Raw genomic sequence first — 24,000 nt, forward strand, 5'->3', positions numbered from 1 at the left:
AGGCGAGGTCAGTACAGGTGCATCAAAGCTGGGACCGAGATACTGAAAAACAGCTTCTATCTCAAGGCCATCAGACTGTTAAACAGCCATCACTAACATTGAGTGGTTGCTGCCAACATACTGACTCAAATCTCTAGCCACTTTAATAATTAAAAATCGGATGTCATAAATGTATCACTAGTCACTTTAAACAATGCCACTTTATATAATGTTTACATACCCTACATTACTCATATACATCTCATATGTATATACTGTACTCTATACCATCTACTGCATCTTGCCTATGCTGTTCGGCCATCGCTCATCCATATATTTATATGTAAATATTCTTATTCATTCCTTTACACTTGTGTGTATAAGGTAGTTGTTGTGAAATTGTTAGATTACTTGTTAGATATTACTGCATGGTCGGAACTAGAAGCACAAGCATTTAACATCTGCTAACCATGTGTATGTGACCAATAGCATTTGATTTGATTTGATCAAATCTTAGATGCCATCCCCTGCCGTTGTGCCCTTGAGACTCCCACAACAACAGCTCCCCGGGTGTCCAGTGTGGCAGCCCACTCCAAAATCTGTATGTGTGTCTTTCGGTTGGGTTAAAAGCGGAAGTAAAATTTTGGTTGCAATTGACCAATAAAGTGATCTTTATCTTCGTGGAAACTATAGTCGTAGTTGTCCTGCAGAAACCAAACAAGTCAATGTTGTTTCCCAGACGTGGAGATTTGGCTTTTCGGGTGTCTGTGTGATTGTGTGTGACTGCGTCCCAGGTGTGATGCCCGTGGGGAACTGCAGGTGTCTGAACAATCTGACAGCTTTGATTGACTCTTCTGCAATGTGACACTTAAGAAACAGGCACTGATGTGCAGAGCCACTGGAGACTGGGGTTCAATCCCCTGTGTCCAACTTTCCTACTGAGACCGGGGTTCCTACTGTTCTCCCACTTGCCAACTTTCTAAACAAAGTGTAAATAAACTAGGGTACCAGTGAGGATATCCTGCGGTGGAACAATTTAGTACAGCTGTTGATAAGTAATTTATAATAATTAGCCACATTTTTTCATGTCATTGCATTAAGATATAACATAGGAATATGGCTACATTCAATACAACTAGTTAATAATCCTTTCTTATGGTTGGTGTATTCACGGATTTGTCCAAAATCGTGTGACATAAAATACTAGTTTTCTTTCCTGGCAGTGTTGTTTGTTGTTATATCACATGTTAAGCATTAATCAGTTAGATTAGACATTGAACTTGAACCCTGTAAGAATCCTGGTTCTTGATGTCTGACAGTTTATTGTAATGAGATCTCGGAAACATACCAGTTACTGTCTCCTTATGTTACAGTGTGAAAACAGTTTTCATGGGCACACAAATCAAAAATAATGTATGTGATTGCAAAATCGAATGCTTCTAACCGGAAGAGTCACCTTAACTTCATACTTACAACCAAAATAAATACTGTCATCAATGTAATTCTTCAATGGTTATGCATAATACTTGTTGGATGCGCATTTGCTGTCTAGCTGTTTAATTACGTTGTGATGGTCATGTGACAAACAGCTATGATACAGCACACAATGCAACAACAGCCAAAGTGCTAGAAAACCAGTGTTCAAGAGGAATGTCCAGAATATTCTTGTCTCATTCGTTACTCCAGTGAAGACAGTTGTGCCATGGTCCATTTTGGATCTAATATCCAGTGATGTGTGGTGAGGTCAGTGTCTGGGTAGGCACTGGCTATTATCAAAGCCAGATTTACTCACAAATAAACCTTGATGAAGCCCAAGTTCACCATACAACAGATAGGCCAATAAACTGAAATTGACAAACAATTTTCACCAAATGTAAATACCAATGAAGCCAAGATACACAAGCGATAGCCTCCGATGGCGACATATTTCATAAATGATTTCATCCTCCAAAATGACACACTGCTCAACTCAGCTCAGCCATAGACTGATGTAGCATTCATCCACAGTTACAACCAATTGGTGGCAATAATATGGCCACCTTTCATCTGAATACTTTGCAACGCAAACCCTGGTACCTTTCACATTGGATTAACAATTATTTTAATGAACAGGAGCAAACACCACACACACACAATAATATTATTATGTGACACTATTACACATATTTTTGTATATAATAAATACGCTTCTAACTACATTTCCATATTAATAATGAACATGACTTAAAAATGCAGTTGAAACATCAAAAAGTGTCTAATTACAACAAAATTCTAGCTTGATAAATAAAATGCATCACAGGAATGTTGTCTATTCTCATGTTCGTTCAACACTAGTCTAACCCTGGCTGGATGTCCTTTGGGTGGTGGACCATTCTTGATACACATGGGAAACAGTTGAGCATGAAAAACTCAGCAGCGTTGCAGTTCTTGGCACACACCGTTGTGCCTAGCACCTACTACCATACCCTGTTCAAAGGCACTTCAATCTTTTGTCTTGTCCATTCACCCTCTGAATGGCACACATACCCAATCCGTGTCTCAATTGTCTCAAGGCTTAAAAATCCTTTAACCTGTCTCGTTCCCTTCATCGACACTGATAGAAGTGGATTTAACAAGTGACATCAATAAGGGATCATAGCTTACACCTGGATTCATCGAGCAGGTATTCTTAATATACTCTGTGTATATGTTGCCAAATAAGACTAAATAAACCCTTACTCAACAGAATAATGTCATACATTGATAGAAGGATCTAGTTGACATCGGTAACGTTTTCCCTGTCATTTCTGCTTCTTTCGTGGAGCAAAGACTTTTATGGACCGGGTAACAAATGCAATTACCCCCCACAAAAAAAACAGGAAAGATTTTCTGTGCAAAATTTGACCGGTTGTAAGGAAATAGAAAGCTGTGAAAACGACCCAACATGTTTCTGATAAGATTTCAGTTTGGCTTGGATGCATATGTTATGTGGTTGAAATACTATCAGCTTTTTATGATGCTGATAAAGACCACACCTTTACAGACAATTGCATTCTCTTAAGATGCTGAAAGAAAGAAATCCTATACTGAAGAAAAATATAAACTCATCATGCAACAATTTCATGGATTTTACGAAGTTACAGTTCATATAAGGAAATCAGTCAATTGAAATAAATTCATTAGGCCCTAATCTATGGATTTCACATGACTGGGAATAAAGATACGCATCTGCTGGTCACAGATACCTTCAAAAAATGAGCCTCACAATGGGCCTCATGATCTCCTCACGGTATTTGTGTGCATTTAAATTACCATCGATAAAACGCAATTGTGTTCGTTGTCCGTAGCTTATGCCTGCCCATACCATAACCCCAACGCCATCATGAGGCACTCTGTTCACAACGTTTACATCAGCAAACCGCTCACCAACAAAACGCCATACACGTGGTCTAGGGTTGTGAGGTTTGTTGGACGTACTGCCAAATTCTCTAAAACAACATATGGTAGAGAAAGTTATATACAATTCTCTGGCAACAGCTCTGGTGGACATTCCTGCAGTCAGCATGCCAATTGCACACTCCCTCAAAGCTTGAGTCATCTGTAGTATTGTGTTGTGTGACAATTGCACATTTTAGAGTGGCCTTTTATTGTCCCCAGCACAAGGTGCATCTGTGTAATGATCATGCTGTTTAGTCAGCTTCTTGATATGCCACACCTGTCAGGTGGATGGATTATCTTGGCAAAGGAGAAAGGCTCACTAACAGAGATGTAAACAAATTTGTGCACAAAAGTTGAGAGAAATACGTTTTTGTGCGTATGGAAAATGTCTGTGATCTTTTATTTCAGGTCATGAAACATGGGACCAACACTTTACATGTTGCATTTATATTTTTTTTCAGTGTATTTCTCCTCTCCTGTTCTCAAGTTGAAATGTAGCCTACATTTGGTGGATAATTTTACTGCAAGAAATTATTAATTCTGCAGGAGTTAATATTAAGGCTAATGTGAGAGGTTATAGATTTCAGATTGTCCAGATTTCAGTTTCCATTTAACCCATCTGAACAGTAGGCTACAGTTCCCTTGACTTGCCATAGGCCTATTTGAAGTCCCCGTCTTGTGACTGTCAAATGTGTATATCGGCTCACAATCATCACATATATCATCCTCTTTTACCACCACCAAATCTTTCCCAAATGTTACTTTTCTGGCCCTCCCTTCTTTTTATTTTCAACTCTCAATTTACTAACTTTTCTCTTATTGAATTAAACTCTTTTTGCCTCCGTGCTCAAAATTAACTTTTTCTGCGCGTTCCCAAAAGCATTTGCCGATTTGCCTGTAGGTTATTTGACGTGCATACAGTTAGGCCATAGGCTTACGCAGTAATGCTAGATAGCCTAAAATATTGAAGGAAAAAACTCAAGATTTTTAGCCTATAGATATAAATTACACAAAAATGATACATTTAGAGCAATGTTTTTTTAAGGTATTTGATTTCTCTTCATTCAACCTGCCCGCCACCCACCCGCCTTTCATCCACACAATATTTAATGATCCGAAACCCTCCCGCCCCACAGATATAAGCGAAGCCAATGGGCAACCAGCCTCTGAATGCTACCATACAGACTTGACCAGACGGAAAGTCAGAGGTCAAGATGGGTTTGTCGGTCAGTGGGACAGATCTCTGTACAGTAAGGCTCCAAAAATGCTGACACACACCATCCCCACTGCGACTGTAGTCTGTTTTAGCCCCACTCTTCTCTCCATGCCGCCCTAAGGGAGGTATAGTGTTGCAACCCTGTGCTGAAATCCGCACCGTGCCTAAGAGGCCATTGGCCATCTCAGCAATACTCCACAACTGTGCCTCCCTGTGATTGGTCTTTTGGTAGGCCAAGGCACCTCTGATAGTCCAGACTCACTGCTCTTGTTTTGTTGCACAGGGTATCTCGTTAACTGGCATCGGTCTTGGGACCGAGCCAGGTGGCACTCCTCATAGTAGTAATCGATTAGAGAAAGAGCCTGATATTCTATACCTTGGTGTTTTTTTCTCTCACTATGGACCCAGAAATAGAGCTGAAAGTATCCACATGAAATCCCAGTTTGTGCTTGTTTGTGTGTATGAAGCTTGAGTGATTCTGCTCATTTATTTCCATTATGTGCATATCTTGATGTAATACTGCTGTTTTACTATCTTCTCTCTTCTAAGCTCAATGTTTTTCCACAGTATATCAGAATTTAAAGCGCCAGAGAAACTAAACCTGCAGACATGCAACCACTGGTAAGCTCTGTGTGAAAACAAGTCAGTGGGAGAATCTCAATTGCATTTCCTTGATTCCTCGCATCTTCTATCCTCACCGCCTTCTCAAAACCCATTGGTTTGGACACACTGTCACGTCCTGACCATAGTAAGTTGTTATTTTCTATGGTAGAGTAGGTCAGGGCGTGACGGGGGGGTTTCTAGTTTAGTTTTTTTTATGTTGTTATGTTCTAGTTTTGTATTTCTATGTTGGGTTGTTCTAGTTTTTGTATTTCTATGTTGGGCTTTGTTTGAGATGTTCTCCAATTACAGGCACCTGGTCATCGTTGTCTCTAATTGGAGGTCATATTTAAGTTGGTGTTTGTCTCACCTAGGTTTGTGGGAGATGAATTTTGAGTAGTGTATGTTTCACCTCTGCGTCACGGTTTGTTGTTTTTTTGTCATTCAGTTTATTCATGTATTGCATAGTTTCACAGTATAAATAAAATGTGGAACGACACACACGCACTTTGGTCCGCTCCTCCTTTCGACAACCGTGACACACACCTATTCTCTACATTGTAGAATAATAGTGAAAACATCAAAACTATGAAATAACACATATGGAATCATGTAGTAACCAAAAAAGTGTTAAACAAATCAAAATATATTTGTTGTGACAAGGTAGGGGTGGTATACAGAAGATAGCCGTATTTGGTAAAATATCAAGTCCATATTATGGCAAAAACAGTTCAAATAAGCAAAGAGAAACAACAGTCCATTATTACTTTAAGTCATGACGCTCAGTCAATCTGGAACATTTCAATACTCTGAAAGTTTATTCAAGTGCAGTCGCAAAAACAATCAAGCACTACGAAGAAACTGGCTCTCATGTGGACTGCCATAGGAAAGGAAGACCCAGAGTTACCTCTGCTGCAGAGAATAAGTTCAGCCTCCACAATCACCCGACCTCAACCCAATTGAGATGGTTTGGGATGAGTTGGCCCGCAGAGTGAAGGAAAAGCAGGCAACAAGTGCTCATCAAAAGAAATCAAAATGGCTTAAGGACAACAAAGTCAAGGTATTGGAGTGGCCATCACAAAGCCCTGACCTCAATCCTATAGAAAATTTGTGGGCAGAACTGAAAAAGCGTGTGTGAGCAAGGAGGCCTACAAACCTGACTCAGTTACACCAGCTCTGTCAGGAGGAATGGGCCAAAATTCACCCAACTTATTGTGGGAAGCTTGTGGAAGGTAACCCGAAACGTTTGTCCCAAGTTAAACAATTTAAAGGCAATGCTACCAAATACTAATTGAGTGTATGTAAATTTCTGACCCACTGGGAATGTGATGAAAGAAATAAAATCTGAAATAAGTCATTCCCTCTACTATTATTCTGACATTTCACATTCTTAAAATAAAGTGGTGATCCTAACTGACCTAAAACAGGGAATTTTTCCTAGGATTAAATGTCAGGAATTGTGAAAAACGGAGTTTAAATGTATTAGGCTAAGGTGTATGTAAACTTCCGACTTCAACTGTATATATACGTGTGAACGGTTCATGTGATCGGTTCTTCAGCTGGACCACACCAACCTGTTGGGAGCGCAACTGGGAATGGAGAAGACCCAGAAATGGATCATTGCCCGGTTCCACCGGTCTGGGATGAGGAGGGCCGTGGAAGACTATTATCGCAGCTGTCCAGAGTGTCAAATCACTGCCCTTAAAGCACACTTCCGAAACCCGCTGGTCCCCCTAATGATCACTGGGGTGCCCTTTGAACTCATTGCCATGGACATAGTGAGAACCCTGGTAAAAACGGCACAAGGACAATGGTACATCTTGGTAATAGTAGATTATGCCACCTGGTATCCTAAGGCCATTCCCCTACGGGCGGCGGTCTCCAAGGGAATCGCCCGGGAGCTGTTCCACCTCTTTAGCCGGATGGGCATCCCGAACGAGATCCTGACAGACCAAGGTACTGAGTTCATTTCCCACCTAATGAAAGATTTGTGTGCTCTCTGCAGATCAAGCAGATCCAGACCTCCGTATTTCACCCACAGATGGATGGGCTTGTCGAGTGGTTCAATAAAACAAATGCTGTGGAAGGTCATTGAGCAGGACGGGAAGAACTGGGACCAGCTACTACCCCACCTAATGTTCTCGTTCCGAGAGGTGCCCCAGTCACCCACTGGGTTTTCCCCTTTCAAACCCCTCTACGGGAGGAGGCCACGTGGCCTACTGGACCTCGCCAAGGAGGTGTGGGAACCCCGGGAGATGAGACATTGAGGGTGCTGATGACAGCCATATGGCCAGTGGTAAGGAAACACATGGGGAAGGCCCAGTGCGCCCAAGCCCAGGTCTACAATCGTGGATCCCAGCCCTGAGAATTCCAGGTGGGAGACAAGTTGTTGGTCCTGGCCGTACGGGGTGATGGAGAACCTGGGACCCGTCAATTACTGAGTACGGCAGCCAGGGAGACGGAAACCTAACAGATTTACAATGTGAACCTATTGAAGAGGTGGCACGAGAGGACAGCCTTGGCCATGTTATGGTCGGGATCCAGGACGCCAACGGTATCAGTGGTGGTCCCAAGCAATGAGGACCTCGACCAGGCTCAGAAGCAAGCACTCCGGGAGCTCATCGATCAGAACACGGTAGTGTTTTCCGAGAAGCCGGGCCGCACGACCCTCATTGAACACCACGTCCACACCCAGCTCTGGGAAACGGAACAAAAGAGGCCAAATCGGATCCCCGAGGCCAGAAGGAAGGCCATGAAGCAGGAAGTGGAGGCTATGCTGAGGATGGGGGTTATCGAAGAATCCCACAGCGCAGGTTGCAGCCCCATCGTGTTGGTGCACAAACCGGATGGTAGTCTGTTCTTCTATAATGATTTCAGGGGAAGGCCCGGTACATCAGCACCCTCGACCAGACCAAAGGATATTGGGAGCTCGGTTTTATTCCCCACAGGATACAGCAAGACTTTGGAGACCAGAAGATGGTATCCCGGAGGAGGTCTCCTGGAGGAGACCAATTATTTTCTATTTGTTTGTTATTTAATAAACACCCTTGAAACCAAGCTAATACAATTGTGTCCGTGTCTGATCTGTGTAAATGTCTTGACCAAACTCCCTGGTCTGCCACTGTATAGATAGATAGATAGATAGATAGATAGATAGATAGATAGATAGATAGATAGATAGATAGATAGATAGATAGATAGATAGATAGATAGATAGATAGATAGATAGATAGATAGATAGATAGATAGATAGATAGATAGATAGATAGATAGATAGATAGATAGATAGATATACACTACCGTTCAAAAGTTTGGCGTCAATTCGAAATGTCCTTGTTTTTGAAAGCAAAGCAAATGTTTGGTCCATTAAAATAACATCAAATTGATCAGAAATACAGTGTAGACATGGTTATTGTTGTAAATTACTATTGTAGTGGGAAATGGCAGATTTTTTATGGAATATTTACATAGGCGTACAGAGGCCCATTATCAGCAACCATCATGTGTTCCAATGGCACGTTGTGTTAGCTAATCCAAGTTTATCATTTTAAAAGGGTAATTGATCATTAGAAAATCCTTTTGCAATTATGTTAGCACAGCTGAAAACTGTTGTCCTGATTAAAGAAGCAATAAAACTGGCCTTCTTTAGACTGGTTGAGTATCTGGAGCATCAGCATTTGTGGGTTTGATTACAGTCTCAAAATGGCCAGAAACAAAGAGCTTTCTTCTGAAACTCATCAGTCTATTCTTGTTTTGAGAAATGAAGGCTATTCCATGCGAGAAATTGTCAAGAAACTGAAGATCTGGTACAACGCTGTGTACTACTCCCTTCACAGAACAGCGCAAACTGGCTCTAACCAGAATAGAAAGAGGAGTGGGAGGCCCGGTGCACAACTGAGCAAGAGGACAAGTACATTAGAGTGTCTAGTTTGAGAAACAGACGCCTCACAAGTCCTCAACTGGCAGCTTCATTAAGTAGCACCCGCAAAACACCAGTTTCAACATCAAAAGTGAAGAGGCGACTCCGCGATGCTGGCCTTCTAGGCAGAGTTGCAAAGAAAAAGCCATACATCAGACTGGCCAATAAAAATGAAAGAGCCCCATTCACATAAGAATCCAGACCCTTTACTCAGTACTTTGTTGAAGCACCTTTGGCAGCGATTACAGCCTTGATTCTTCTTGGATATGACGCTACAAGCTTGTCACACCTGTATTTGGATAGTTTCTCCCATTCTTCTCTGCAGATCCTCTCAAGCTCTGTCAGGTTGGATGGGGAGCTTTGCTGCACAGCTATTTTCAGGTCTCTCCAGAGATGTTCGATCGGGTTCAAGTCCGGGCTCTGGCTGGGCCACTCAAGGACAGTCAGAGACTTGTCTCAAAGTCACTCCTGCGTTGTTTTGGCTGTGTGCTTAGGGTCGTTGTCCTGTTGGAAGGTGAACCTTCGCCCCAGTTTGAGGTCCTGAGCGCTCTGGAGCAGGTTTTCATCAAGTTTTCATCATATTGGAATGAGAAGACGAATGTAGTTATTGATTTGTGTACAGTGTTAAAATGGTAGTTATGCTCTTTACTGTGTGTGTGTGTGTGTGTGTGTGTGTGTGTGTGTGTGTGTGTGTGTGTGTGTGTGTTACAGTGCTTTCAGAAAATGTTCACCCCCTTTGACTTTTTTCACATTTTGTTGAGTTACAGCCAAATTTAAAATTGGTCACTAATCTACACACAATATCCCATAATGTCAAAGTGGAATTTTGTTTGTACAACTGAAATGTCTTGAGTCAAAAAGTATTCAACCCCTTTGTTATGGCAAGCCTAAATAAGTTCAGGAGTAAAAATGTGCTTAACAAATCACATAATCACTTCAATAATGAATGACTACCCCATCTCTCTACCCCACACATACAATTGTCTGTAAGGTCCCTCAATTGAGTAGTGAATTTCAAGCACAGATTCAACCACAAAGACCAGGGAGGTTTTTCAATGCCTCGCAAAGAAAAAAAAGCAGACGCTGAATATTCCTTTGAGCATGGTGAAGTTACTAATTAGGCTTTGGTAACTCAGTTACTGGAGAGGAAGGAAACTGCTCAGCGATTTCAAAATGTTTAAGGCAGTTAGAGTTTAATGGTTGTGATATGAGAAAACTAAGGATCAACAACATTGTATTTACTCCACAATACTAACCTAAATGTAAAGAAGGAAGCCTGTACAATAATAAATATATTCCAAAATACTTAAGTAATACTGCAAAAATACTGTAAAAAATGTGGCAAAGAAATGTACTTTTTGTCCTGAATACAAAGTGTTATTTTTGGGGCAAATCCAACACATTATTGAATAACAATAAAAATATATCAAATGTATTTATAAATCCCTTTTTATATCAGCCGATGTCACAGAGTGCAATACAGAAACCCAGCCTAAAATCCCAAACAGCAAGCAATGCAGATGTAGAAGCAGGGTGGCTAGGAAAAACTCTGTAGAAAGGCCGTAACCTAGGAAGAAACCTAGAGGAACCAGGCTCTGAGGGCTGGCTAGTCCACTTCTGGCTGTGCTGTGTTGAGATTATAACAGTACATGTCCAAGATGTTCAAACGTTCATAGATGACCAGCAGGGTCAAATAATAATAATAATCACAGTGGTTGTAGAGGTTGCAACAGGTCAGCACCTCAGGAGTAAATGTCAGTTAATAGCCAGAGTTAGAGACAGCAGGTGCGGTAGAGAGAGAGTCAAAAACAGCAGGTCTGGGACAAGGTAGCACGTCCGGTGAACAGGTCAGGGTTCCATAGCTGCAGGCAGAACAGTTGAAACTGGAGCAGCAGCACGACCAGGTGGACTGGGGACAGCAAGGAGTCATCAGGCCAGGTAGTCCTGAGGCAAGGTCCCAGGGCTCAGGTCCTCCGGGAGGAGAGAGAGAGAGAATTAGTGGGAGCATACTTAAATTCACACAGGACACCGGATAAGACAGGAGAAATATTCCAGATATGTTTCGGCACGAACCTGAGGGGGGCGCCAACATGGAAAGGAAGATCACGTCAGTGACTCAACCCACTCATGGGACGCACCCCTCCTAGGGATGGCATGGAAGAGCACCAGTAAACCAGTGACTCAGCCCCCGTAATATGGTTTGAGGCTCCCGGTGGAGAGAGGGGAACCGGCCAGGCAGAGACAGCAAGGGCGGTTCGTTGCTCCAGTGCCTTTCCGTTCACCTTCACACCCCTCAATCATATGACTTACTGAAGAGATGAGTCTTCAATAAAGACTTAAAGGTTGAGGCCGAGTTTGAGAAAGCCCTGCCTCCAGCTGTTTGCTTAGAAAGTCTAGGGACAATAAGGAGGCCTGCATCTTGTGGCCGTAGCGTACGTGTAGGTATGTACAGCAGGACCAAATCGGAGAGAAAGGTAGGAGCAAGCCCATGTAATGCTTTGTAGGTTAGCAGTAAAACCTTGAAATCAGCCCTAGCCTTAACAGGAAGCCAGTGTAGAGAGGCTAGCACTGGAGTAATATTATCACATTTTTTGGTTCTAGTCAAGATTCTAGCAGCCGTGTTTAGTACTAACTGAAGATTATTTAGTGCTTTATCCGGGTAGCCGGAAAGTAGAGCATTGCAGTAGTCTTCATGGTGGTGGCTGCATCATATGATGGGTATGCTTGTCATTGCAAGGACAAGGAAGTTCCTTATGATAAAAATAAACTGAATACAGCTATAGGCACAGACAAAATCTTATAGGAAAACCTTCATTCTGCTTTCCAAAGGACACTCAGAGACAGTCACCTTTCAGCAGGACAATAACCTAAAACAAAAGGCCAAATCTACACTGGAGTTGCTTACCAAGATGACATTGAATGTTCCTGAGTGGCCTAGTCACAGTTTTGACTTAAATTGTCTTGAAAATCTATTGCAAGACTTGAAAATGGCCCTCTAGCAATGATCAGCAATCAACTTGACAGATCTTGAAGAATATTCATAAGAGTAATGGAAAAAAATGGTACAATCCAGGTGTGCAAAGCTCTTGCAGACTTACCCAGAATGACTCATTGCTATAATCGCTGGCAAAGGTGGTTCTACAAAGTAATGACTCAGGGGTGTGAATAATTATGTAAATTAGATATTTCTGTATTTCATTTTCAATAAATTAGCAAAAATGTCTAAAAACACATTTTCACTTTGTCATTATGGGTATTGTGTGTAGATAGGTGAGTGAAAAACATTTTTGGAATCCATTTTGAATTTAAGATGTAACTCAAAAAAATTTGGAATAAGTCAAGGGGTCTGAAAACTTTCTGAAGGCACTGTATATACTGTACGTAATATAGACAAATCTCTATGGGGGCTGATTTAGGTGTGATGTATGGCCAAGTGTCCCTTCCCACAATGCAATGGGCTTCACCCAGCGATCCCAGGGAATCAATCTCCATCAGCTACGTCAGCGCGGCTCCTTCCGTCAGCGACACGTCTGCAAAGCATGCACACACACTGCCTCTCTCTCTCTTTCATAAACACACACACACACACAAACACACACACTGTAAGTGCTGTGTGTGTCAGAAAATCCCAGCCGCTAAGATCGTTTTGCGGTGGGATTTATTTTTGCTCTGTTGCAATGTTGCGTCATTTCACCCAAGAGTGGGTGGACCCAAACTGCATTTTTGAGAATATGCGCATGTGTTTACTCAGTGAGCTTGTGCATTAATACATGTGTGTGGATCTGCCTGCATGTGTGTGTGTTTATGCGTTTGTGTGTGTGCTTTTGTACATCTTCACGTGTGTGAATGTCTGTTTGTATATGTGTGTATGTGAGTGCCGTCTTCATCCTCCTCCTCCTCTACGGTGCAGGCCAATGATCAACCAACCCACTAAATTAGAAGGGATCATGTGATGGATAACTAAACTCAGCAAAAAAAGAAACGTCCCTTTTTCAGGACCCTGTCTTTCAAAGATAATTCGTAAAAATCCAAATAACTTCACAGATCTTCATTGTAAAGGGTTTAAACACTGTATCGCATGCTTGTTCAATGAACCATAAACAATTAATGAACAGGCACCTGTGCAACAGTCGTTAAGACACTAACAGCTTACAGATGGTAGGCAATTAAGGTCACAGTTAAGCAATTAAGGTCACAACTTAGGACACTATAGAGGCCTTTGTACTGACTGAAAAACACCAAAAGAAAGATGCCCAGGGTCCCTGTTCATCTGTGTGAATGTGCCTTAGGCATGCTGCAAGGAGACATGAGGACTGCAGATGTGGCCAGGGCAATAAATTGCAATGTCCATACTGTGAGACGCCTAAGACAGCGCTACAGGGAGACAGGATGGACAGCTGATCGTCCTCGCAGTGGCAGACCACGTGTAACAACACCTGCACAGGATCGGTACATCCGAACATCACACCTGTGGGAAAGGTACAGGATGGCAAGAACAACTGCCCGACTTACACCAGGAACGCACAATCCCTCCATCAGTGCTCAGACTGTCCACAATAGGCTGAGAGAGGCTGGACTGAGGGCTTGTAGGCCTGTTGTAAGGCAGGTCCTCACCAGACATCACCGGCTACAACGTCGCCTATGGGCACGTCGCTGGACCAGACAGGACTGGGAAAAAGTGCTCTTCACTGACGAGTCGCGGTTTTGTCTCACCATGGGTGATGGTCGGATTCGCGTTTATCGTCAAAGGAATGAGCGTTACACCGAGGCCTGTACTCTGCAGCGGGATCAATTTGGAGGTGGAGGGTTCGTTATGGTCTGGGGCGGTGTGTCACAGCATCATCCGACTGAGCTTGTTGTCGTTGCAGGCAATGTCAACGCTGTGCGTTACAGGGAAGACATCCTCCTCCCTCATGTGGTACCCTTCCTGCAGGCTCATCCTGACATGAACCTCCAGCATGACAATGCCACCAGTCATACTGCTCGTTCTGTGCATGATTTCCTGCAAGACAGGAATGTCAGTGTTCTGCCATGGCCACGAAGAGCCCGGATCTCAATCCCATTGAGCACGTCTGGGACCTGTTGGATCGGAGGGTGAGGGCTAGGGCCATTCCCCCCAGAAATGTCCGGGAACTTGCAGGTGCCTTGATGGAAGAGTGGGGTAACATCTCACAGCAATAACTGGAAATCTGGTGCAGTCCATGAGGAGGAGATGCACTGCAGTACTTAATGCAGCTGGTGGCCACACCAGATGCTGAGTACTTTTGATTTTGACCCCCCCCCCCTTTGTTCAGGGACACATTATTCCATTTCTGTTAGTCACATGTCTGTGGAACTTGTTCAGTTTATGTCTCAGTTGTTGCATCTTGTTATATTCATACAAATATTTGCGCATGTTAAATTTGCTGAAAATAAACGCAATTGACAGTGCGAGGACTTTTCTTTTGGAACAAATGTCTGGTGTTGTAATTTTACGAAGCCCCAAAGCTCCTCCCTGTTTCTGTCTGTTGAATTAATCCATTCTGTGATAACCATTTCGCTCTTACCCAATGCTGTTTTGTAATTCTATTTATCCTTTATGTCACCAAAAGAGAGTCCTGGCTAAGACAGATGGCAACATGCATTTAGGCTAGGAGTGTCACTGTAAAACAAGTACATTTTTCTTAGCACTGAGTGTAGCCCAAGTGTGGATTGTGTCCATCTCACATATTGACCCTTTGTGCCATACTGTAGAGCAGTGGTTACCAAACTTTTTATGGTCCCGTACCCCTTCAAACATCCAACCTCCAGCTGTGTACTCCCTCTAGCACCAGGGTCAGCGCACTCTCAAATGTTGATTTTTGCAATCATTGTAAGCCTGCCACACACACACTATACACTACATTTATTAAACATAAGAATGAGTGTGATTTTGTCAAAACCCAGATTGTGGGAAGTGACAAAGAGCTCTTATAGGACCAGGGCACAAATAATAACATAACAATAATCAATAATTTTGCTCTTTACTTAGCTATCTTACATATAAAACCTGATTGTTCCATCAACAATGGTGAATAACTCACCACAGGTTAATGATAAGGGTGTGCTTGAAAGGATGCACATAACTCTGCAATGTTGGGTTGTATTGGAGAGAGACTCAGTCTTTTTCCACACACAGTCTGTGCCTGTATTTAGTTTTCATGCTAGTGAGAGCCGAGAATCCACTCTCACATAGGTACATGGTTGCAAAGGGCATCAGTGTCTTAACAGCGCGATTTGCCAAGGCAGGATACTCTGAGCGCAGCCCAATCCAGAAATCTGTCAGTGGCTTCTGATTAAATTCAATTTTCACAGAAACGCTTGTTGCAATTTCGATGAGGCTCTCTTGTTCAGATATCGGTAAGTAGACTGGAGGCAGGGCATGATAGGGATAACGAATCCAGTTGTTTGTGTCGTTCGTTTCGGGAAAGTACCTGCGTAATTGCGCACCCAACTCACTCAGGTGCTTCGCTATATCACATTTGACATTGTCCGTAAGCTTGAGTTCATTTACACACAAAAAAACATGCAATGATGGAAAGACCTGTGTGTTGTCCTTGTTATAGTTGCAGAGACCCTACCTTGTAATCCTAGATTCAGATCATTCAGGCGAGAAAAAAACATCACCCAGATAGGCCATTCGTGTGAGAAACTCGTCATCATGCAAGAAGTCAGACAAGTGAAAATTATGGTCAGTAAAGAAAACTTTAAGCTCGTCTCTCAATTCAAAAAACGTGTCATTACTTTGCCCCTTGATAACCAGTGCACTTCTGTATGTTGTAAAAGCGTTTCATGGTCGCTGCCCATATCATTGCATAGTGCAGAAAATACACGAGAGTTCAGGGGCCTTGCTTTAACAAAGTTAACCATTTTCAATGAAGTCTCCAAAGTGTCTTTCAAGCTGTCAGGCATTCCCTTGGCAGCAAGAGCCTCTCAGTGGATGCTGCAGTGTACCCAAGTGACATCAGGAGCAACTGCTTGCAAGCGCATTACCACTCCCCTATGTCTTCCTGACATGGCTTTTGCGCCATCTGTACAGATACCAACACATCTTGACCACCAAAGTCCATTTGATGTCACAAAGCTGTCCAAATATCCTCCCCTGTTGTCCTGGTTTCCAGTGGTTTGCGGAAGAGGATGTCTTCCTTAATTGACCCCCCATAAACGTAACGGACATATACCAGGAGCTGTGCCAGGCCCGCCACGTCTGTTGACTCATACAGCTTTAATGCGTAGAATTCACTGGCTTGTATGCGAAGCAGTAATTATTTCAAAACATCTCCTGCCATGTCACTGATGCGTCGAGAATTAGTGTTGTTTGATGAAGGAATTCTCTGTATAGTTTTTTGGGGCCTTTTCCTCCAGCATTGTCCCAGCCATATCCGCGGCAGCAGGAAGAATGAAGTCCTTCGCAATAATATGGGGCTTGCCTGTCCTAGCCACTCAGTAGCTCACCATATAAGACGCTTCCAGCCCTTTCTTATTAATGGTATCTGTTGCTTTTATACATGTCTTACTAATCGAAAAGTCATCTTAATTCTCTCTCAAAAAATTCCCGTGGCTTATTTTTCAAATTGGCATGTTTTGTTTCTAAATATCTGCGCAAGCTTTGGAGAAATATGCAGATACTTTGCTTTCTAATAATCATGATATTTTCATCAAAGAAGTTCATGAATTTATCACTGCTGAAGTGAAAGCCATCCTCTCTTGGGGAACGCTGCTTTTTAGTTAGCTTTGCGACAGTATCAAAAATACATTTTGGATTGTTCTTATTTTCCTCAATTAAGTTGGAAAAATAGGATGATCGAGCAGCAGTGAGGGCTCTTCGATACTGCACGGTATTGTCTTTCCAAGCTAGTCGGAAGTCCTCCAGTTTGGTGTAGCGCCATTTCCGTTCCAATTTTCTGGAAGCTTGCTTCAGGGCTCAGGTATTTTATGTATACCAGGGAGCTAGTTTCTTATGACAAATGTTTTTTATTTTTAGGGGTGCGACTGCATCTAGGGTATTACGCAAGGTTAAATTGAGTACCTCAGTTAGGTGGTTAACTGATTTTTGTACTCTGACGTCCTTGGGTAGGTAGAGGGAGTCTGGAAGGGCATCTAGGAATCTTTGGGTTGTCTGAGAATTTATAGCACGGCTTTTGATGATCCTTGGTTGGGGTCTGAGCAGATTATTTGTTGCGATTGCAAACGTAATAAAATGGTGGTCCGATAGTCCATGATTATGAGGAAAAACATTAAAATCCACAACATTTATTCCACGGGACAAAACTAGGTTCAAAGTATGACTGTGGCAGTGAGTAGGTCCAGAGACATGTTGGACAAAACCCACTGAGTCGATGATGGCTCCGAAAGCCTTTTGGAGTGCGTCTGTGGACTTTTTCATGTGAATTTTAAAGTCACCAAAAATGTGAATATTATCTGCCATGACTACAGGATCTGATAGGAATTCAGGGACCTCAGTGAGGGACGCTGTATATGGCCCAGGAGGCCTGTAAACAGTAGCTATAAAAAGTGATTGAGTAGGCTGCATAGATTTCATGACTAGAAGCTCAAAAGACGAAACACAGTCATTTATTTTTGTACATTTTATTTTGCTATCGTAAATGTTAGCAACACCTAGCCTTTGCAGGATGCGCGGGGGATATGGTCACTAGTGTAACCAGGAGGAGAGGCCTCATTTAACACAGTCAATTCATCAGGCTTAAGCCACGATTCAGTCAGGCCAATCACATCAAGATTATGATCAGTGATTAGTTAATTGACTATAACTGCCTTGGAAGTGAGGGATCTAACATTAAGTAGCTCTATTTTGAGATGTCATAATTTCTTTCAATAATGACAGGAATGGAGGAGGTCTTTATTCCAGTGAGATTGCTAAGGCGAACACCGCCATGTTTAGTTTTGCCCAACCTAGATCGAGGCACAGACACGGTCTCAATGGGGATAGCTGAGCTGACTACACTGACTGTGCTAGTGGCAGACTCCACTAAGCTGGCAGGCTGGCTAACAGCCTGCTGCCTGGTTTGCACCCTATCTCATTGTGGAGCTAGGGGAGTTAGAGCCCTGTCTATGTTCGTAGATAAGATGAGAGCACCCCTCCAGCTCGGATGGAGTCCGACACTCCTCAGCAGGCCAGGCTTGGTCTTATTTGTGGGTGAGTCCCAGAAATCTACAAATTCTATCAGCGATTGAGTTGTGAGAATCTGCTGTAAAGCTCATCACTCCCCCTAACTGGGAGGGGGCCAGAGACAATTACTCGATGCCGACACATCTTTCTAGCTGATTTACACGCTGAAGCTATGTTGCGCTTGGTGACCTCTGACTGTATCATCCTAACCTCTTTGGTGCCGACGTGGATAACAATATCCCTATACTCTCTACACTTGCCAGTTTTAGCCTTAGCCAGCACCATCTTCATATTAGCCTTAACGTCGGTTCCCCTGACCCCTGGTGAACAGTGTATGATCGCTGGATGATTCGTCTAATACTATTAGTAATGGAGTCGCCAATGACTAGAGTTTTCAATTTGTCAGAGCTAATGGTGGGCGGCTTCGACGTCTCAGACCCCGTAACGTGAGAAGGAGAGACCAGAGAAGGCTCGGTCTCTGACTCTGACCAGTTGCTTAATGGGGAGAACCTGTCGAAAGTTTCTGTCGGCTGAATGAACGACACCGGTTGAGCATTCCTACATCATTTCCTTCCAGAAGCCATGAGAAAATTGTCAGGTTGCGGGGACTGTACGAGGGATTTATATTACTATCTGTACTTATTGGTGGCACAGACGCGGTTTCATCCTTTCCTACACTTAAATTAACCTTGCCCTAACGATTGCATCTGAAGCTGGGCTTGCAGCATGGCTATCCTCGCCATAAGGCGATTGTTCTCCTGCATATTATGAGTACAGCGACGGGAATTAGAAGGCATAATGTTAATGTTACTACTTAGCTTCGGCTGGTGGAGTTCCTGACGAACCATGTCCAGATAAAGCGTCCGGGGTGAAAAAGTTGAATGAATATATATAAAACGGTAATTAAAAGGTAAAAACCGTGAAGTTGGCAGATAGCAAAGTAAGGTTAGCAACAAACCGCACAGCAGCACATAAACAAGTCTACAAGTTGTGACCGGAGAGTGGTTAATGTGATTGGATGTTAATTATTTGACTAGGCTACCTGTATTTGACATTGTGTTGTTATTTCGCTGAACACTAGATGGTTTAATTTTATTTTTGCCAGTGAAACAAGGCTACTAAAAAAAATTGTTTTTATGTATTTGGCGTACCCCCAACAACATTGCGCGTACTCCTGGGGAATACTTGCTGTAGAGGAATGAAGTTGTTTGAATTGAAGCTGTAAAACATATCAAAACTAGGTTTCACTTGTTGTACCACCAAAACATATAAAAGCTGTTGTACTACCAACTTTCTACCACTAACTTGTATACAAATTAATTGAGAATTTTGGTTCAGGGTTTGGCATGTGTGTACGTCATGTGGCGTATGTGTTACGTAACAGGGTCTTTGTCTCCAATTCAAGCAATGAGGCCACAGCTGAAAAAGCTCTTAACTACTTATTCAAAAACTAACCACACTGGAAGTGGTTCACTCCAGCGCTGTGTCCTGCCCAGAAGAGCATTTCCTCCTCCCTCCTCTCAATACACTCTCAATGCCCCCTTTGTACCCATATCACTCATAGCCTCCACCCCCAAAACCCATGGCGTCACAGATTTTTACCCTTTTCCATGATGAGAGTGGCAGGCTTTTCTCTTCTCTGTATTGATTAACTCTGTGACATTTTGAGGAGGACCTCTTTTGTTTGGCCCTAAACCCCACCTAAACTCTCTCTTTTGGCCAGTGTCATTGTAGTGCTGCACTCTGCTTTTGAACTCGTGAAATTCTCCTCTTTGAGATTAGTGCCCTGCTGTGAGCTGATACACTAGGAATGAGTGGGGATCCTTTTTGAGATACACACACATAGAGAAGCACACAGACACACCACTCCTCTCAAACGTGAGCATACTGCACCCTGTTCCCGGTCCACACATATTGTGGCAATGTGTGCACGTACACACACACACACACACACACACACACACACACACACACACACACACACACACACACACACACACACACACACACACACACACACACACACACACACACACACACACACACACACACACACACACACACACATAGTAGTAGCTGTCAGTACTTTTTTCCTTTTGTTTGCAGCCTGTTGTCAGTCCCAACATCACACAACTCCTGTCGTGGTACAACTCCTACCGCCACACTCTACATCAAACACCATAGTGTGTAAAAACAGCCATCGTTAGAGTATCATCTGTGTCGTGTAGACCTACAGTGAAGACTCATTAACCTTTCGCCAAAGCTGAGCACTATTAAATAAGGTCAGGGGGATATTCTATTCTATGGGTCATTCAATGAATGGGCTCCGATTGGACATGCAAGTTTGTGTGTCTGAGAAAGAGCCTTGGGAAAGGCTACTGTGTCCTCTCGTTTTTGATTGAATCCTACGTCATAAACGAACAACAGCCATGGAAAATGTCAGTAACCCCCGCTTTCTCTCTTTCTCTCCCCAGTCGACGTGAGCGTGGCACTGCCCTTGCAGGTGCCGCCGGCTGCCATTCCCATGGACCTGCGCCTGGACCAGCCCTTTGGCCTAGCACCGCGACCAGACGACCAGTGCCACCAAGGACAGGTCCCAGGTCAGCGGGAGCAGCAGCTGCAGCAAGAGTTGCTGGCCCTCAAACACAAACAGCAGATCCAGAGACAGGTGCTCATCGCTGAGTTCCAGCGGCAACATGAGCAGCTCTCACGCCAGCATGAGGCCCAGCTACAGGAGCATGTTAAGGTGTGTGTGTGTGTCCTCTCCTCTCCATCTTTCTAGTGATCTCTCCTCACCACGCAACTTATTCGACCCCTCATCCCGCCATCACCCGCTGCTCTTCCCCCTCCCTCCATCTCTCCATCCCTCCTTCCCCTTTGCTCGAGGGCTGTGTGGATGTCTGCAGAAAGCTTTTCATTGCAACAGGGACTTGGCTCAACAGAATGTGGTAAGGACAGAGGGGATGGGTGTAGGAGACGACATGCCTGTACATGCCTGTACACGTGTGTGCGTTTGTGTGCCTGTGCGTGCGCACGTTAGTGATAAGTGGGTCAGCTGTTTGTTCACCCACACCCGCCCACAATTTCTACTAACCCATTCGCAACCACCCGACTACAAGTGATAAAGTGATCTGAGGCCAGCATCCGACCCTAACTCGCAAATATAGAAAATACGCTGTAGCATACCGTCATAGATTTTTTGACAGTGGGTGTGGGATTTTTTGTTGTTGTTGCCTAATTCAACTAGGTCTTTGTTTCTGCTTATAATTTACTACATTTTGGTTGGCTATTTGTTAGTCAATTTGTCTATAGTTAGATACATGAAGCTTGACAATACTTGTCGCCACTAGAAGACTAAATAAACCCTTGCCCACCAGAAAATATGTCATACATCAATCGAATGAATGCGTCAATCTAGTTGACATTGGTAAAGTTCTCTCTTTCATCTCTGCTTCTCTCCAGCAGTAAAGATGTTTAGGGACCGGGGAGAAAATGCAAAGATTTTCCATGCAAAATGACCAAATAACATCAGTCTGACCGTTGTTAAGTTAATTACAAGCTGTGAAAATGACCCAACGTGTTTCTGATAAGACTTAAGTTTGGCTTGGATGCATATTTTATGTGGTTAAAATACTATCAGCTTTTATGATGCTGATAAAGATGGCACATTTACAGACGGTCCCTAACCAATCATTCATTTTCTCAAGATGCTGAAATATATAATATTTCTCCACTCCTGTTCGAGTCCAAAATCTACATTTGGTGTATCGTTCTACTGCACTAAGTGCTTAATTCTGCAGGAGTTAATATTGCATTAGGCTATGTGAGAGGTTATAAACCTACAGTCAGTGTCCAGATTTTAGTTACTATTCCTTGTAACCCATCTGAACAGTAGGCTACAATTCCCTTGACGTGCCATACTTGTTACTGTCAAACGGCAGATAAAAATAATGAAAGAAAAACCTCTATCTAGCCTATAGATATGAATTGCACAAGAATTATACAGTATATTTATGGATTTTTAATGCATTGTTTTCTCTTTATTCCAACTGCCCGCCCGCCCTTCATCCACACAATATTTCATGACCCTAAACCCACCCGCCCTGTGGATATAACCGCGGGGACTGCGGATTATGAGTCATGCATGTGTGTGATGTAACTGGATCTGCCGGTTACGTTGGGCTGCTTTTCTGATCTTAATAGGAACCCAGTCCTTGGGAAACTGTGTATGCATGTGTACCAGCGCATATGTGTGTGTGTGTGACAGTGAGAGAAACTGCTCGCTTTGCAAACAGGCCTCCATGGTGTTGCCACGGGCCGCAGCCTCAATCAGGCAATGGGAGTGAGGCAGCCCAGGCTAAAAATAACTCTGTCTGAAAGCTCCAGTCACAGCAGCCAGTGGGCTTCTGCACCAGGTAGGGTGGGATGCACAGTGATTGACACAGCACTAGCTCTACATTATGCCTTGACAGCATGCTGACTGTATTCTATTTTGCTCTGTTCCAGTCAACACCCACCTGTGCTGGTTGAAATTATGTAAACACTGTCCATACTGAGGCTTTTATCATTCAGTCATTTAGGCATTTAGTCTCACTCTTGCCGACTTCTTCTTAAAGAGTAACTTTCATTAAAAAAGTCTTAGTTATAGTGAAACTGTCTTCATTTTGACAGTTTGTTGCAAAAGTGATATATTTCAGTCTTTTAGTAGTAAATCTAGCACTTTTTGCCCCTATAGGTTCAACTCTACCATTGAATTAAAGCAGGAAGCACCAGTGACTCGGTCTATAAAAAAAAGTGGTCAGATGAAGCAGATGCTAAACTACAGGACTGTTTTGCTAGCACAGACTGGAATATGTTCCGGGATTCTTCCGATGGCATTGAGGAGTACACCACATCAGTCACTGGCTTCATCAATAAGTGAATCAAGGACGTCGTCCCCACAGTGACTGTACGTACATACCCCAACCAGAAGCCATGGATTACAGGCAACATTCGCACTGAGCTAAAGGGTAGAGCTGCCACTTTCAAGGAGCGGGACTCTAACCCGGAAGCTTATAAGAAATCCCGCTATGCCCTCTGACGAACCATGAAACAGGCAAAGCATTAATACAGGACTAATATCAAATCGTACTACACCGGCTCCAACGCTCGTTGGATGTGGCAGGTTTGCAAACTATTACAGACTACAAAGGGAAGCACAGCCAAGAGCTGCCCAGTGACATGAGCCTACCAGACAAACTAAATAACTTCTATGCTCACTTCGAAGCAAGTAACACTGAAACATGCATGAGAGCACCAAGTGTTTCGGATGACTGTGTGATCACGCTCTCCGCAACCGATGTGAGTAAGACCTTTAAACAGGTCAACATTCACAAGGCCGCTGAGTCAGATGGATTACCAGGACGTGTACTCCTAGCATGCGCTGACCAACTGGCAAGTGTCTTCACTGACATTTTCAACCTCTCCCTGTCCGAGTATGTAATACCAACATGTTTCAAGCAGACCACTATAGTCCCTGTGCCCAAGAACACTAAGGTAACCTGCCTAAATGACTACCGACCCGTAGCACTCATGTCTGCAGCCATGAAATGCTTTGAAAGGCTGGTCATGCCTCACATCAACACCATTATCCCAGAAACCCTAGACCCACCCTAATGTGCATACCGCACCAACAGATCCACAGATGATGCAATCTCTATTGCACTCCACACTGCCTTTTCC

General features: G+C 43.3%; 1 protein-coding gene across 5 annotated transcripts in view; it reads left to right on the forward strand.

The window, feature by feature from the left end:
* Positions 1-24,000, forward strand: part of LOC106586120 (histone deacetylase 4) — a 177,207-nt gene that overhangs the window by 52,818 nt on the left and 100,389 nt on the right. For all 5 annotated transcript variants that reach the window (XM_014172999.2, XM_014172997.2, XM_014172996.2 and 2 more), the window contains exon 2: positions 20,754-21,025. In XM_014172999.2, the coding sequence (XP_014028474.1) occupies positions 20,754-21,025 (272 nt within the window). The remainder of the gene's footprint in view (positions 1-20,753; positions 21,026-24,000) is intronic.

This window comes from Salmo salar, chromosome ssa25 (assembly GCF_905237065.1).
Source record: "Salmo salar chromosome ssa25, Ssal_v3.1, whole genome shotgun sequence".
NCBI classification, from domain to species: Eukaryota; Metazoa; Chordata; class Actinopteri; order Salmoniformes; family Salmonidae; genus Salmo; species Salmo salar.